The sequence below is a fragment of the Oryx dammah genome, unplaced genomic scaffold (genome assembly GCF_014754425.2).
Source record: "Oryx dammah isolate SB20612 unplaced genomic scaffold, SCBI_Odam_1.1 HiC_scaffold_17, whole genome shotgun sequence".
Taxonomy (NCBI): domain Eukaryota; kingdom Metazoa; phylum Chordata; class Mammalia; order Artiodactyla; family Bovidae; genus Oryx; species Oryx dammah.
The window spans coordinates 40,040,943-40,058,409 of record NW_024070201.1 but is presented as its reverse complement, the minus strand read 5'-3'; the positions used below and the strand labels follow the sequence as shown (position 1 = coordinate 40,058,409).

The 17,467-nt window shown below is 36.7% G+C and overlaps 1 protein-coding gene across 2 annotated transcripts in view; it reads left to right on the top strand.

Annotated features, from left to right (window-relative positions):
• Positions 1–17,467, top strand: part of USP47 (ubiquitin specific peptidase 47) — a 105,113-nt gene that overhangs the window by 75,301 nt on the left and 12,345 nt on the right. For both annotated transcript variants that reach the window (XM_040258370.1, XM_040258371.1), the window contains 6 exons: positions 1,715–1,827; positions 2,775–2,879; positions 7,945–8,152; positions 9,633–9,748; positions 11,962–12,081; positions 13,755–14,532. In XM_040258370.1, the coding sequence (XP_040114304.1) occupies positions 1,715–1,827; positions 2,775–2,879; positions 7,945–8,152; positions 9,633–9,748; positions 11,962–12,081; positions 13,755–14,532 (1,440 nt within the window). The remainder of the gene's footprint in view (positions 1–1,714; positions 1,828–2,774; positions 2,880–7,944; positions 8,153–9,632; positions 9,749–11,961; positions 12,082–13,754; positions 14,533–17,467) is intronic.

Below are 17,467 nucleotides of genomic sequence, written 5' to 3'. Positions count from 1 at the left end.
TGACAGAAACAGTATTTGCAGATAGGTGTATGATGTGTGTGTGTGTACATAGAGATACATAGACGGGTGATGTCTGCTCATATTTTCACAATTAATTATTGTCTTTGATTTAAACATATTTCCTTTGTTTAGAAATTGCCATTCTGTAAGTAAGTCTTTTAAGCAGTCTAATTCATGTTTACATTTTCATAAACCCTCATGAGATTGTGAATTCAGTTGTTGTAAGGCCTAGGACTTATTTATCTTTTCACCAATGATATGATTCAGGGACTGCTGTATAGGAGCTGTTCAGTAATTTACAATGTAATTATAGGAAAGAGAAAAAAGAAATTACAATGAGAACTCATTTCAGAATAGAGATTTCAGAGTAGAAGTGTTCATTCTCACTTTACACATAAAGAAACTATACCCAAAGAGTGACTTGTCCAAGGTCATAACTGTCTGGAGGTAGGACCAGGATTATAGTTCATGTATCTTCTGTGGCACTCAGTATCCCATATGTTTTCAATAGTGCAATAATTCAACTTTCTTTTGTCTGCTCCCCCCAACTCTAGTTTTGTGATAAAGCACCAGGGGACACTCTATGTATAATGCAGAATATTTTTAAAATTAGAGCTCATTTGTAAAGACAGTGGATTTTTACTTTCCAAAGAGGAGTGATTATTTTTTTAATATAAATTGTTCTCCCTTTTTAATCCCCAGCAATCATTGGCTTTATTAAACAGTGTCATAATCTCATACTGTCACTTTTAACAATTTGAGTTACATTTGAAGTTTTTTTATTAGAAGGGAGCTGGGAATTTGCCTGATGACACAGTGGATAGGAATCTACCTGCCACGGCAGGGGACATGGGTTCGCTCCCTGGTCTGGGAAGATTCCACATGTCATGGAGCGACTAAGCTTGATTGCCACAACTGTTGAGCCTACACTCACATATTGCAACTACTGAGCCTGTGCACGTGCTGCCACTATTGAAGCCCGTGCACCGAGAGCCTGTGTTTTGCAACAGGAGAAGCCACCACAATGAGAAGGCCATGCACCACGAGAAAGAGTAGCCCGTTTGCCGCAACTAGAGAAAGCCCACGCAAAAAACAAAGACCCAGTGCAGCCAAAAATAAATAAATAAATTAAAAAAAAGAATGGTGCCTCCCTTATTAAAAGAGGCAGCTAAAAGACTACTTTGACAACAAAGGAAAGATGATCATATTGGTGAATAATAATAAAATAAATACCATTTGTAGTAATAGAGTATCAACAGTATTTATTACATTTCATTATATCCCAGGTAATAACTCTTTGTGGTAGGTGCTATTAATAAGCTGAGAAAAACCAAGGTTTGGAGAAGTAAACCTGTCTAAGGTTGCACAATTTCCTGATAGCACTATTTGAAATCAAAAGTGCTTTTATGTTCAAGTTTAAGGGAGGCTTTTTCACTCCAAAAATCTTAATTTACCTGCTAGAGTTGTCAGGAGCCAAGAGGTATATAGCTAAAGATTTGGCTCTTTTGAGACCTAACCTTGTGTTATTATTAGCAACCTCTTCATCCTTGTCTGGAAGAAGTTTGTGTTCCACGTTGAAAGATTGATGTAATTGAAATAAATTTTAATAACAGCTGTAGTAGAAGTATATTCTCTGGAAATATAGTAGAATAAAATTGTATAAAGGAAGCTCCGTCTCAGTGGCACTGTTTTACCCTGTTTTTACTATTAATAGAATTTCTAGAAGTAGATGAGTATCCAGAACATATTAAAAACTTGGTGCAGAGAGAGAGAGAACTGGAAGAACAAGAAAAGAGGCAACGAGAAATTGAGCGCAATACATGCAAGGTTGGATTTCCTAATTTACTTTTAATTAAAAAGTGCTGTTAAACTTTGCTTAACTGCATTTCTCAAAACTTACTCATTGAGTTGTGTAATCATTAAGCAATGTAACCAACTATATTACTGAGGTAAAGTGATTTTATTTTATGCATAAAAAAATAGTAATGTAGTGATAATAGTGCTGGTAAGGTTACAATGAGATGAACTTTGTAACATTCTTCTATAAGAATAAATTTATAAAACTTTGTCTGGTATTTTCGTTACATTTATCAAGAGCCTTAAAGCAAATTTATATTCTTTCATATGATTCTCTTGAAAATATTATCTACTGAAATAATTACAGTCCAGTAAAAATTTCGACTACCACGGCATTCTCCACAGTATTTTCCAAATAAGGGAAATATTGAAAACAACTTGAATATATATCAGTAGGAGAGTGATTTCATAAATTGTGATACATGCTTATAGAAACATATAGTTGTTAAAATGAGTGATTTTGAATTTTTGATAGCAGGACAGTATTAGTTATTAAGTGAGATAAATAGACCCGAGGAGCTGCTGCTAAGTCACTTCGGTCGTGTCCGACTCTGTTCGACCCCATAGACGGCAGCCCACCAGGCTCCCCCGTCCCTGGGATTCTCCAGGCAAGAACACTGGAGTGGGTTGCCATTTCCTTCTCCAGTGCATGAACGTGAAAAGTGAAAGTGAAGTCGCTCAGTCGTGCCCGACTCTTAGCGACCCCATGGACTGCAGCCTACCAGGCTCCTCCGTCCATGGGATTTTCCAGGCAAGAGTACTGGAGTGGGTTGCCATTGCCTTCTCTGAGACCCAAGGGAGAGTGATCTCAATTACATGTTTTAAGAATTATAATAATTTGATATAAATACTGTCTACAAGAGAAGTAATTTGATTTATGACTTATTGAGTTAATGATGATATTTTACATTTTCTAGATAAAATTATTCTGTTTGCATCCTGTGAAACAAGTGATGATGGAAAATAAATTGGAGGTTCATAAAGATAAGACACTAAGGGAAGCAGTAGAAATGGCTTATAAGGTATGTTTAGTTTTACTGTTGGCATTTAATTATTGATATCTTAGATAATGGTACTAACATTTTCCCAGGTTTTTATTATAGTCAATAGTAGTATAAGCACTTGCAGTAGCTTTTTTTTTTTTTCACTTGCAGTAGCACATTAAATCCTATCAATGTATACCTTTTCTTTGAAATGTGGTTCATTGCTTTTGAGAACTTTCTCACTCTGAAAGCCAGTTAAGCTTTCTAGAACTCAAAAATAGAATTAGAAACAAAGATATTTGTTTATTCTTTTTTTTTTAATTCTTTATATTCAGATTGTTTTTGTTTTTTATTGCTAAGTCACTTCAGTCATGTCCTCCTCTTTGTGACCCTGTGGACTGTAGCCTGCCAGGCTCCTCTGTCCATGGGATTCTCTAGGAAAGAATACTGGAGTGAGTTGCCATGCCCTCCTCCAGGGGATCTTCCCAATGCAGTGATGGAACCTGTGTCTCTTATGGCTCCTGCATTGGCAGGCAAGTTCTTTACCAGTAGCACCACTGTAGCAGATACTTATTGAATGACTACCGTATGAGGCATAAGATAACTAGAATGAACAAGATAACATGAAGTGTTAGAGGTACCAAAGTGAGCAAGATAGGCTCACTGCCTTCATGAAGTTTATAATCCCCCTTGGGGGAAAATGGACAAAATATTTAAACACCACAGTATTTAAATATTTAAAGATAATTTGCAAATATCTTATTGTTTAGATGCTATGAAGTAATTCAGAAGTATATTAAGGTTATTTAATCTGAGGCTTAAACCATGAGAAGGAGACAGCTGTGCAAGAAACTAGAGAAAGAGTGTGTGTAAAAACTAAGGTGAAGAAGTGCGTGATCAAGAAGCTGAAAAAGGAGGCATTGTTTTTAGAATGTCTTAAGTGAGAAAGAGTTCAGTCGTGTCCGACTTTTTACGACCCCATGAATTGCAGCACGCCAGGCGTCCCTGTCCATCACCAACACCCGGAGTTCACTCAAACTCATGTGCATTGAGTCAGTGATGCCATCCAGCCATCCCATCCTCTGTCGTCCCCTTCTCCTCCTGCCCCCAATCCCTCCCAGCATCAGAGTCTTTTCCAATGAGTCAACTCTTCGCATCAGGTGGCCAAAGTATTGGAGTTTCAGCCTCAGCATCAGTCCTTCCAAAGAACACCCAGGACTGATCTCCTTCAGAATGGACTGGTTGGATCTCCTTTCAGTCCAAGGGACTCTCAAGAGTCTTCTCCAACACCACAGTTCAAAAGCATGAATTCTTCAGCGCTCAGCTTTCTTCACAGTCCAACTCTCACATCCGTACATGACCACTGGAAAAACCATAGCCTTGACTAGACGGACCTTTGTTGGCAAAGTAATGTCTCTGCTTTTCAATATGCTATCTAGGTTGGTCACAACTTTCCTTCCAAGGAGTAAGCATCTTTTAATTTCATGGCTGCATCACCATCTGCAGTGATTTTGGAGTTCCAAAAAATAAAGTCTGACACTGTTTCCACTGTTTCCCCATCTATTTGCCATGAAGTGATGGGACCAGATGCCATGATCTTCGTTTTCTGAATGTTGAGCTTTAGGCCAACTTTTTCACTCTGCTCTTTCACTTTCATCAAGAGGCTATTTAGTTCCTCTTCACTTTCTGCCGTAAGGGTTGTGTCATCTGCGTATCTGAGGTTATTGATATTTCTCGCAGCAATCTTGATTCCAGCTTGTGCTTCATCCAGCCCAGCATTTCTCATGAGGTACTCTGCATATAAGTTAAATAAGCAGGGTGACAATATACAGCCTTGACATACTCCTTTACTATTTGGAACCAGTCTGTTGTTCCATGTCCAGTTCTAACTGTTGCTTCCTGACCTGCATACAGATTTCTCAAGAGGCAGGTTAGGTGGTCTGGTATTCTCAACTCTTTCAGAATTTTCCACAGTTTATTGTGATCCACACAGTCAAAGGCTTTGGCATAGTCAACAAAGCAGAAATAGATGTTTTTCTGGAACTCTCTTGATTTTTCCATGATCCAGCAGATGTTGGCAATTTGATCTCTGGTTCCTCTGCCTTTTCTAAATCCAGCTTGAACATCTGGAAGTTACAGTTCACATATTGCTGAAGCCTGGCTTGGAGAATTTTGAGCATTACTTTACTAGCGTGTGAGATGAGTGCAATTGTGTGGTAGTTTGAGCATTCTTTGGCATTGCCTTTCTTTGGGATTGGAATGAGAATAGAGTGGCATAAAATGAAATTAAATGATTTTCTCAGGATAGAAATTTTATTTTATTCTAAGAATGCTGCTTCTGCTAAGTTGCTTCAGTCGTGTCTGACTCTGTGCAACCCCATAGATGGCAGCCCACCAGGCTCCCCCGTCTCTGGGACTCTCCAGGCAAGAACACTGGAGTGGGTTGCTGTTTCCTTCTCCAGTGCATGAAAGTGAAAAGAGAAAGTGAAGTTGCTCAGTCGTGTCCGACTCCTAGTGACCCCATGACTGCAGCCTACCAGGCTCCTCCATCTGTGGGATTTTCCAGGCAAGAGTACTGGAGTGGGTTGCCATTGCCTTCTCCAACAAGGGTATAATGTAAACCAGTTAAAATCAGTTGGGTCCAAGATGACAAGTCAAATTCAAGTACTTAATCCCCAGTCTATAAGCCAACAGACACACCCAGAGGTGGCAGGACAGCTCCAAGGCAAGGTCAAAAGAGGGAGGAGTGGGTGGGTCCCCCATGGTAGGGATGATCCTCCCACTCATTAATTCCACCCCCTCACAACCTAATTCTGAGGCCCCAGCCCTTGCCCTTGTCGATGGTTTACACCCTGGAGTGGCTTCTCTCTGGATGTAACAAATCCACCTCTTATGGCTTTGTCTCTCAATGAGTTTTTGCAATGAGACATCAGGGCCTGAGTTTCATTAGTTTTGGCCGAGCTTGAGTCCCCAGAGAGAGCTGAAGGACAGGAGGAAAAAGCAGTGGGAAAAAACGTGCCAAGGAATCCCCTTCATAGCCTGCCGGAAAATTTGCTAAATATCTGACTGGTGCTCACAGTTTCATTGGTCTGATCCTTGGCACAGAGAAGAGAAAGGACAGTAGTTCAAACCTAGAGAAAAAATTGCATGCTGCATCATTTCATTTATAATTATGAATAGAACCGATGAAAAAAGTAAAAATAATTCATAAGATCACTGGCATTTATTCTCAGAGTGCTATGTGTAACCCAGCACAACTTGCACCAGAATCACATTCCTATGAAAAAACTAATTCTTGCAGATAAATGTGAACTTATGTTTTGGCTCCTGGGATTCATGCATTTTAAACAAGTACCTCAAGTGGAATTTTTGGACACACAAAATTTGAGAACTTCTGTTACATACCTGGTCTTTCATAGCATTTCATCATTATTGAAAATTTATACTTAATTGTGACTTTTAATTAGTGTTACTGTCCCTCAGTAAATTGTAAGCACTTAACAAGAGTGAAGAGTGCCCTGGTTTTGCTCACAGTTGGATTTCTAATACTTTTACCTAGTCAAAATTGGATGAGTATAGTCATGAATAAAAAATAAATGAATAAATGTCTCTGGTTTCACCTGATTAAAGTAAAAATCCTTTAAACATAGTGGTAGACTGCAAGCAAAATAATAGTGAAACCAAATTAGACTAAAATGGAGAAAATATCTAAACAGGTTTACACAGGTCAGTCAGTGATAGTGGTAAGGGCAGTTTACAGTCCATCAGTTTTTTTTTTTTTTTTTAAACTTTTATTGAAGTATAGTTGCTTTATAATATTGTGTTAGTTTCCATTGTACAGTAAAGTGAATCAGTTATATGTATTACATGTAGCCCCTCTCTTAGATTTCCTTCCCATTTAAGTAACCACAGAGCATTGAATACAGTTCCCTTTGCTATACAGTAGGTTCTCTTATTCCATCAGTTTTTAATGTAGGGGGGAAAAAATCTTGTCTTAAAAATAGAAAGTAAAAGCTCACAAAGATAAAGAGTTAAATAGAAAAGAGAAATTGATCTTACATAAGAAAGGTAAAACTCCATTTTCGGGGTGTGAGTGAGTGAAGAGTAGAGGGCAGTAGAGACAAACCAAGGTTTATGCACTTTCTTTAAAGTCATACTCACAAATCTTAGATGAGTATTAAATACTTCTAAGCAGTCCTACCCTGTGTTGCCGGGAGGTTCATGCTGTGCTCTGCCTGGTTGCTCAGTTGTGTCCGACTCTTTGTGACCCCTCTGACTGTAGCCCGTCAGGTGCCTCTGTCCATGGGGATTCTCCAGGTAAGAGTACTGGAGTGGGTTGCCATGCCCTCCTCCAGGGCATCTTCCCAACCCAGGAGTTGAATCCAGTCTCCCACATTGCAGGCAGTTCTTTACCCATCTGAGCCACCAGTAAGCACAAACCTTGGATGAGTATTAAATACTTCTAAGGAGCTGTACTCTTGTTTCTCTGAGAGATTCAGTTCCCACTTAAGTGATATTGCATGGATTGTATGCCGTCTACAGGTGACATGGAATAGAGGGAAAATTGTTGATAGAAATTCCTATCCCTGATTTGTTGGTGTTTTGTTGGCTTAGATTGCAGGGGATGGTTCAGAGAAGAGTCGGGTAGCACCTGTGAAGACAGGAAGGCCCTTGTGGTAGCTCAGCAAGGCATGCTGTCCTCCTGTGCTGAGGAAGATCACTACTAGATAATGAATTACCAGTTTTTCTCCAGATTGGATTAAGATAACAAAAGATGCATGTTCTAGTTGGTTATTTTCCTCTTATGTTTCCAGTTTAGTAGTTATAAAGCAGTAGCTTACAATGTATTAATTTTGAATGCATCTAAAATTTAGAATGTTAACTTTTTAAGTCTTTAAAATATATTAGTATATAGGTTGTATAATTTGAGGGATAATGAAATATGGTTATTTTAAAATACCATTTAAGTCATGCCTTTGAGCTTTAATGTAAATCATAAATATATATGGACTTTATTGTTTGTTAGGACCTCTTGTTAGTACAGTTACATATCAGATTAAAAAAATTTTTTTTTCCTTTTTCCTTGGGTGTTGTATTCTTTCAGATGATGGATTTAGAAGAGGTAATACCCATGGATTGCTGTCGTCTTGTTAAATATGATGAGTTTCATGATTATCTTGAACGATCATATGAAGGAGAAGAAGATACTCCAATGGGTCTTTTACTAGGTGGAGTCAAGTCAACATACATGTTTGATCTGCTGTTGGAGACAAGAAGACCTGATCAAGTTTTCCAGTCTTATAAACCTGGAGGTAAGCATTTTTATGGTATTTTGAATTGTAAAGAACTTACATTTTCATAAAGTTTTTTGTTTATAGAAATTATTTTTAAATTTTTTACATGTTCTCAGAATGTATAATAATTCTGATAGGTTTTGAAGTAGTGAGCCACAAACCTGGCATTAAATTCTAGACTACTTTCAAAAAACTATACACAAAATTTAAAAAACAAATAACAAAGCAAAAACAAAATTAAAGTCTTCAGTAGGATTTTTCTTCTCCAGTACTAAATCATCCTCCCTTCCTCCCTCTGCCTCTGCCGCTGCCTCTCTCTTTATAGAGAGGACCGCGGCCCAAAACAGTATAATTCTCATAAAGTCTCAGAAGTAGAGTCTTTCAGAGTCTCCTTGAAGACATGGTTCCATAACTCTTTCAAATTCTGTTCTTCTGTGGATCTTCCACACCTCCTTTTTTTGTAGCCTCCTCTTTCCAAAGTAGATTAAGTATGGTATTCTTTCAAGAGCTTCTTCGTCATACTCCGCTCTATCCATAAAGAGTCCCTTTGGAGCATTTTCTTTCAGATTATTTTTGAACTAGACTGTAGAAATTATGATAAAAGTATTGGTCAGCAAAATAACTCACTTTTTAGAAAGAGAACTCTAAATGTTGTTGTGTATTATGACACTTATAATCTCCTTTATTGTTTAATAATCAATACTTTAGAATAATATTCAAATTTAGATTAGCTTCATGGGGGGAAATGGAAGATTGACATGTACTACATACGAGAGATTAAAACAGTTAAAGCTGGAGAATATCTGCCAAATCTGGTGGTTGAAGATCATTTATTTTTCTGGTGACTGAAAGTTAAGTTATATGTGATTTCCTAAAAACAGGAGAGAAGATGGCATTAAGTTATAACATGAAACTTTTAAGTCAGAAAACAAACATGTAAACCAAAAGCTTTTCTGTTGAATTTTCCATAGAATATAGAGAATATTATTTTGAGAAGAAGTCTTTGATTATGAACAAGGTCTTGAATTGTTTAGTGAATGTTGTGAAAAGCAAGTAGGGCTGCTATGTCCCCTTCAGTATTTGTTTTCTCTAGTTATTTTATGTTAGTGTTGTGGTTTTGCTCTATATTTTAGAACTTTGGATATGTATTTTTACGATGCTTGAAAAATTTGACAGGGGTGGTATTAATATTTTAGAAGGAAACAAAGCATGTATTTTTAAAAATCACGTTTTGACTTTTGCCTTGTTTAGAAAGATCTATAAGAACCTTTTTATTAGCTTTATTTTTTAGTTCTTTATATATATTTGTAGTGTGATAAATTGTGAAAGAAGTGTTAATTTTATTATGCATGTTAACATACACATCTACCATCTTGACAATTAGAAAAACATTATCTTTGCTATCTATTAGAAACACATTTAGAATGCATTGCTAATGTGAAATGCCTTTTTAAAAAAGAACCTCCATATGTGTTTCTGTGTTTTTCAAATGTGACAGAAGTAATGGTGAAAGTTCATGTTGTTGATCTAAAGGCAGAATCTGTAGCTGCTCCTATCACTGTTCGAGCTTACTTAAATGAAACAGTTACGGAGTTCAAACAGCTTATTTCAAAGGTAAGTTTTAAAATTGGTCAATGAGTATTTTTAAATGCCTGCTATGTACAAAGCACTGTGTAATAGTTATAAGATGTAGGAACCAGTATTTACCTCAAGAAGCCAATGTATTTATAGCTTGGAGATGACTATAGTTGAGAGAAAAGGACGCTTCATAATGGAAGAAACAGACTGACCTGAATGTGAAAATAAGAAGTGTGAAGCAAGAGCACGTAGCAATGACGTGTGTGTTTGGCCTGATCGTTGTAAAGTAGGTACCTGGAAACACAAGTTCACTCTATCTCATGGCAGGTTTTTAAATGTAATCAGAAAAGTTGGACTCTGTTTAGTATAAGCAGCAGGAAGTAAGTTGGTTGGTTGGTTGTTTTTCTTAGTACAGCAGTGTTATGATAAGAGAGCTATGCTGTAGTGTGGTAATTCTGGCAATTCCAGACTAGCGTTCCCAGTGGGCTGAGGGAGGAGCCAGGAACATATTAATAGATGAGGTTGTTGAAATAATTTAGGTGAACACATATGACCAGAAATGAAAAAAGTGGAGATTGTAAGAGTGAATCTATAAATAAAATTGGCAGCACTTGCAGTTGCTAAATATTAGAGCAAGCAGGAACACAGAAGACCTGAGAAGTTTCACATTGGGGTAACCAGAAAGATAGTGATAAATGAATAGAAGTAGAAGAGTAAGCTGCTATCAATCACATTATGTGAGTTAATAGTAAAGAGCATAGGCTTATTCAGAATTTTTGAACTGAAAAACATGATGAAACATTCAGATTTCCTTGGATAGAAAAACTGTTTCACTCCAGAGAAATGATTATAATCCTTTCAGGCGTCTTGTATTCTGTAGAACATTGAGCACACAAATATAGGCAAAATTAACCCCACTTAGGGTCCTTTGGGGAGGAGGCAGTGGCACCCCACTCCAGTACTCTTGCCTGGAGAATCCCATGGACGGAGTAGCCTGGTAGGCTGCAGTCCATGAGGTTGCGAAGAGTTGGACACGACTGAGTGACTTCACTTTCACTTTTCACTTTCATGCATTGGAGAAGGAAATGTCAACGCACTCCAGTGTTCTTGCCTGGAGAATCCCAGAGACGGTGGAGCCTGGTGGGCTGCCGTCTATGGGGTTGCACAGAGTCGGACACGACTGAAGCGACTTAGCAGCAGCAGCGGTAGGGTCCTTTGGAGTGGTGGAAATTGTTCAGAAATCACAAGTCAAAAAACTTCCAGTTTCCAGTCATTTCTAGTTATTCATTTTATGGTAGTATTGTCTTTTATCTCATCTGGAATTTTTTAATGCCTATTTTAACAGGGTTGTTGTGAACATGAGTAAAATAAGTAAATGCTCTTTTTGTGAAAATAAATGTGAAGTATTATATAGAAGTTAGTTATTATTACTGTGTTAAAAAATTAGTTCTAACACTTTTGCCACAGTAGTCATCGGAGGAAATAAATCATAATTTGAAGTCATAGTTTATGATTAACTGCTCTGTTTTATAGTTTAGTCTAGAATATGAGCACTGAGGTAGAATACAAAAGAAACACATGTGTTTTCTTCCCTGAAGCTTATAATTTTGTTGGGGAAAAATATGTCTGTATAGACAGCAAACAGGATGCCAAGAAATTTAGTGTTTATAACTAGGATGCCTCAGAATTAGTCATCATTAACTATACAAATGAGGCTTTGTAAAATGTAAATTATTTTTATTTGCTTGTTTCATGAGAAATTTCTTAAGTGACACCAAAAATTAAGGACATGGAATTTTAAAATTTACCTACTAATTTAATCTCATTTTACACAGAAAAAAAATTGATTTAGTAGAAGTATTAACACAATACAGAAGACCTGATCAAAAGTCAAGAAGTTAAGTGGTTTGACATCAGTTCTCACAGTCAGTTATTCAGTTTCTCTGGCAGATCACCTCATTTACTTCATGAGTTTGGGAGAAATAGAACTTTTAGTGAGTAATTGTTACTTTTAAAATAGTTTCAGAGCATACATTTATAAGTGATACTCTGTTCTCCTAATTTACAGCCTAGTTAGTGGATAGGACTAATGTTTTTTTTTAATTTGTAAATCTCTAGTAAGATTATTTTTCTCTTAATTTTCTTTCTGCTGTTTTTAAGAACTCAGCAGTGTCTTATTTTCCCAAATGTCCAAGTCAAGCATAGATATTTTGAAAAAGTACTTTTTAATTAAATCGCTTTGATTTTAGGCCATCCATTTACCTGCTGAAACAATGAGAATAGTGCTGGAACGCTGCTACAATGATTTGCGCCTTCTCACCGTGCCCAGTAAAACCCTGAAAGCGGAAGGGTTTTTTAGAAGTAATAAGGTATGTCTTTTATTTTCTCATTACTATTTTCTATACTGCTGTTCACCATTTGTCTTGAAATTTACCTTTTAAATTCTCACGTCCTTCCAGGAACTACCTGTCTTTATCGTCAGGTCAGATCATGCTTCTTTGTCTTCTAAGTGAGTCTTGCTGGTTCTCCTTTTTGCCTTGTTCATGTGCCGCCCCAACATGTAGTGTTTTCCCCCATCTCCCTACATTTATTTTTCAAGCCCCCGATTAGTCCTGCCTCTCTGGTGGAACCTTGATGACTACTTCAGGTCACAATGATTATGTCCTCTGAGTTTTGTTCATTCTTGAGCTCCTCCCATAAAGCGGTACTTCATGGTGAGTCTGAAGCATGCCTGGTATACAGAAAATTCTTATCTTGGGTTCACCCCATGTTATTCTCTTTGCCTACTCATTTATCTCTAGAAGGAAAAAGAAAGTTCATGTTGGTCTTTTTGTTGCATCCCTTGGTATCATTATGTTTCCATCATATCATTTTTCATGTGTTTATTCCTAATGCTGTTGGTTTACTCTGGATAAACTGTAGCAAAATTTCCTCGATTACCATCTTTTATTTATCACTATTTCCAGTCTCTTTCATCTTAGGAAAGCTTGATCTTTTATCACATTTAGCCCTTTTTTTATATTGTTCTATTAATTTTGATGAGTAATTTTTAATTCACCTCTAGTTTCTTCCAGTACTTCTGTGAGGTATTTATATATAACATTAAAATTTCTAATCTACCCTAATACTGTTTTAGGATAAGGAGTGGGAAGGATCTAACTTAATTTTTTCCCTTAAATGGTTAGCTTATAGCCCTCATTTATAACATTTATTGAATAACATTTATACAAAATTCAAAATGCTATTCATAATTGCCAGATATATATATATATGCATTTCAGTTTTTTAAATTTTATTATAGAAAATTTTGAATATATGCAGAAGTGCAGAAAATAGTGTAATGAACCCTTATGTACTTATCAGCCAGCTTCTATAATTATTATGTCTTGATTCATCTATATGTAACTAACTACTTCCCCTCGATTATTTCAGAAACATCCCCAGCATCATATCATTTCATCTATGAGCAATATGACTGTATATTTCTAAAAGATGAGAACTCTTTTAAAATAACTACAATTATATTATTACACCTAAAAAATTAACAGAAATGCCTTAATATTAACCAATATCTAGCCAGTGTTCAGATTTCCCCGATTATCTTAAAATTTTTTTTTCAATGAAATTTGCTCAAATCAGAATCTGAATAAAGTCCGTAATATCTCAAGTGTATTTTAGTCTAAAACTTTCTCTTCATGTTTGTTTCCTTGCAGTTTATACATTTTTTTATAGAACTTGGATTTTGGTGTTACATTGCCAAGATGTTTTTATGAATGTTCCAGTAAGCAAGAGATTTTACAGGCACACACACACATGTGTGCCCCATCTATCTTAGGACAGTTTATGGCCAATTAAAAGGAGATATGAACATAAAGTTTATTTTAGTCTCCAAAAACAATATATATGTCCTTTAGAAACATTATCATCTCAAATTTTATAATCTATTGTGCACTATCTTATATTGATGTGATATTATTCTTACAGTGAATGAGGTTGTCCCCAAAATTAATGGTGTAATATAACTCTTTAACTTACTGTTTAGGTGTTTGTTGAAAGCTCTGAGACTTTGGATTACCAGATGGCCTTTACAGACTCTCATTTATGGAAACTCCTGGATCGGCATGCAAATACAATCAGATTATTTGTTTTGCTACCTGAACAATCTCCAGGATCTTATTCCAAAAGGACAGCATATCAGAAAGCTGGGGGTGACTCTGGGAACGTGGATGATGACTGTGAAAGAGTCAAAGGACCTGCAGGGAGCCTAAAGTCTGTGGAAGCTATTCTAGAAGAAAGCACTGAAAAACTCAAAAGCTTGTCACTGCAACAGCAGCAGGAGGGAGATAATGGGGACAGCAGCAAGAGTACTGAGACAAGTGACTTTGAAAACATTGAATCACCTCTCAATGAGAGGGACTCCTCGGCCTCAGTGGATAATAGAGAACTTGAACAGCATATGCAGACTTCTGATCCTGAAAATTTTCAATCTGAAGAGCGATCAGATTCAGATGTGAATAATGACAGGAGTACAAGTTCGGTGGACAGTGATATTCTTAGCTCAAGTCATAGCAGTGATACTTTGTGCAATGCAGATAATGCTCAGATCCCTTTGGCTAATGGACTTGACTCTCACAGCATCACGAGTAGTAGAAGAACTAAAGCGAATGAAGGGAAAAAGGAGACATGGGATACAGCAGAAGAAGACTCTGGAACGGACAGTGAATATGATGAGAGTGGCAAGAGTAGGGGAGAAATACAGTACATGTATTTCAAAGCAGAGCCCTATGCTGCAGATGAAGGTTCTGGGGAAGGACATAAATGTATGTACTTTAAAGAAAAAGGCTGCTTCTTGAAACAGCCTCAATCTTTTCTATCAGTTCATTTAAATTTTTAGCTGAGAAGAATCAGCTAAGAGAAATGCTTTTTCCTAAGATTACCTGTAGCATCCTGGATTATAAGATTATCTTCTCTCTTCTTTGCTTTCATTTTTGATGAGTTGTAGTGAGCAGTGTTCTTAGACCTGTGTTGGAATGATGTCCAGACTCTGGTGAGATGATTGTTAAAAAGAAAGAAATTAAGAATATTTTTAAAGGAAAGAATTATAATAGTACAAAATTTTAAAAAGGAAAAGAAATAGTTTCAATGGCAAATAATACACAAAAAAAGGCCAGGCACTTTAGAAAGTTTTATATTCAGTGCCTAGAAAAAAATTTAATTTGTGCGTTCTTTCCCTTTCTTCCATCACCTACTCCAAGGTGCACCATTCCTACACCCCCTAAAAAGTACATAACTAACTGGGAAAGTCAGAGAAAGAAAAGGGACCTTTTCCCCCACATTTCTTTGAAGGAAGCCTCAGGCAAGATATAAACTAAAAATTCTGAATTGTATGATCTCAGAATGGAAGTGATTTGGGCACTTGGACAAACAACAACAAAAACATAACATTGTATGAGACTTAATAAAAGAATTCATAAAATATCAAACTAAAACCAGCCAGAGAATTAGCAGGACAAACAAGTGCAAGATACAAAAATATTTCTTCAAGTTTAAAAGGGAAATAGCTGAAAACCTAAATACTTTGCATTAGTCTGAAAGGCAAATATTAATATTACCCCTTATATTTTTATATTTTAGTTTTCAAAGCACTTGTTTGGTCTCACCTGAAGCTTCTGTGAGATTAATAAAATAGACATTGATATTCTCTGATGAGAAAGCTGAAACTCATAGAGGGTGAATGACTTTCCCCAAAACACATATATGGCTAGTAACTAGTAACTAGTGGGACCATATGGCTAGTAACTAGTAACCAGCGGGACCATTACTAAAGGTTAAAGCTCTAATATGAATGCACTTGCTCCTCTTAGTTTGTAAGAGGGTCCCACTCTTCATCTCTCCATTTGTATGCCTCCACAGCTAGTGGCTCAGAGGTTAAAGCGTTTGCCTCCAGTGCGGGAGACCCAGGTTCAATCCCTGGGTCGGGAAGATCCCCTGGAGAAGGAAATGGCAATCCACTCCAGTATTCTTTCTTGCCTGGAGAATCCCGTGGACAGAGAAGTCCATGAGGTCGCAAAGAGTTGGACATGACTGAGTGACTTCACCTTGCCTTACCTTATAAGCTGTAACCAGGCCCTATGTATTTGTTAGAAGTAGGGATGATAAAAAGTGCAACATTATGCTTCATCTTATGGAGAGAAGGTGCACAAAAAACCACTATATTAGCTAAATGCTATGATGCTTATAGTCTGAAAATTGGATCTTTTAAAAGGAAGTGATAGAAATTATGAAGTCAGTGGTAAAACATAAGTTTGTGTTTTTAAGTAGGTTCAAAAACAGCATAATTATTTGACATCCATACCTATATCTTAAGAAACTTGAGTGGGAAAATATGGATTGGTAGATTAAAATGGAGACAGAGAAAATCTATCATAGTAATACTTAAATTTTAATTTTCATGGATTTTTTTTCCTTACAGCTCTCGTTAACATGTTATTTTATTTAGTTCTCAGCAGCTGTGTGAAATTGATATTGTTAAACATATCTCACAGATGAAGAAACTGGCTCATACAAGTTAAATAATTTGCCTGAGGTCACACAGTTAGTAGATCACACTACTGGGATCAGATTCAAGTATTCCAGTTGCAAGCCTAGTACTCATTTCTCCACCTTCTCACTGCTAACTGCTGTTTCTTTTCTCACATCATAGTAAAGGAAAGATAGCTAGTACCTACACTGCTTTCTTATCATTCTCAACCCTTCAAGAGCATTGCAGAAATTAAAAACAGCTTCTCTATGGAAAAAGGTTAGAAATTTCTTTCAAGGAGTTTGTTTTTGAATGATGTACTGGAAATTTGACTGCATTCAACTGTAGGAAAGGAAAGATTCAGTGGGGATTTTAGAATTAGAGTTTGAAGGGTCTCATTTCCATCTTAAAATGGTTAATGGAATCTTTACAAAGGAGCCTGCTGACCATTTTAACCTTTTTAGAAATACATTGTGGGCTAATTTACTAGCATTCGTGGAAATAGTAAAGCATGTGATGAAGAGAAATCATCTTCTATGAATTATTTAAGTGTTCAGAAGCTATACAGAAGGTTTTTTGAGAAGAAAAGGGGAAAACCCTGCAAAGTGCCTTTCCGTGTTTAACAAACTGGCTTAGGGGAAAGGGAATGGGGCTGATAGCCAGCAGCCAAGTGTTTCAGGAATCTGTACTACGACTGCTTCATCACAGTTCCACAGGGAACTGAAAGTAGATGCTTGGGAAATGTGGATGACAAGTAAAATACAAATTCTCCAGAATGATGAAATGGCAAGGTAGAATGGGTAAACAGAGAATTTGATACCTGAAGAGTGGTATGCCCTGCACTGTATAGGCAATTCATTTAGGTAATAACCAAATAACACTTAAAATGATGGTCTTGAAGCAATTAGTTATAATCCAGGAATTGTTTCAGGGAGTACTTATAGACCTCTTTGAAAATACTGTCCCAGTGTGACCCAGTTGTAATCTGCAGGCAGTAGGTTATAAATAGGAAGGCCAGAGTAATAAAAATGGTCATGTATTTGCACTGAAACTCTTTGTACAATTTTGGTTACCACCTCTTTCAAGAAATACATAAAAGAATGAAAAAGGAAAGCTTTTGAGGGCACTTTAAAGTTGCAGCTGTGAAGAGACTGAACTCTTCTGTATGAAGGCATAGATAGGAAAATCGATATGATGGTGTTCTGTAAAACCACTAAATAATTATAGCTCGTCAG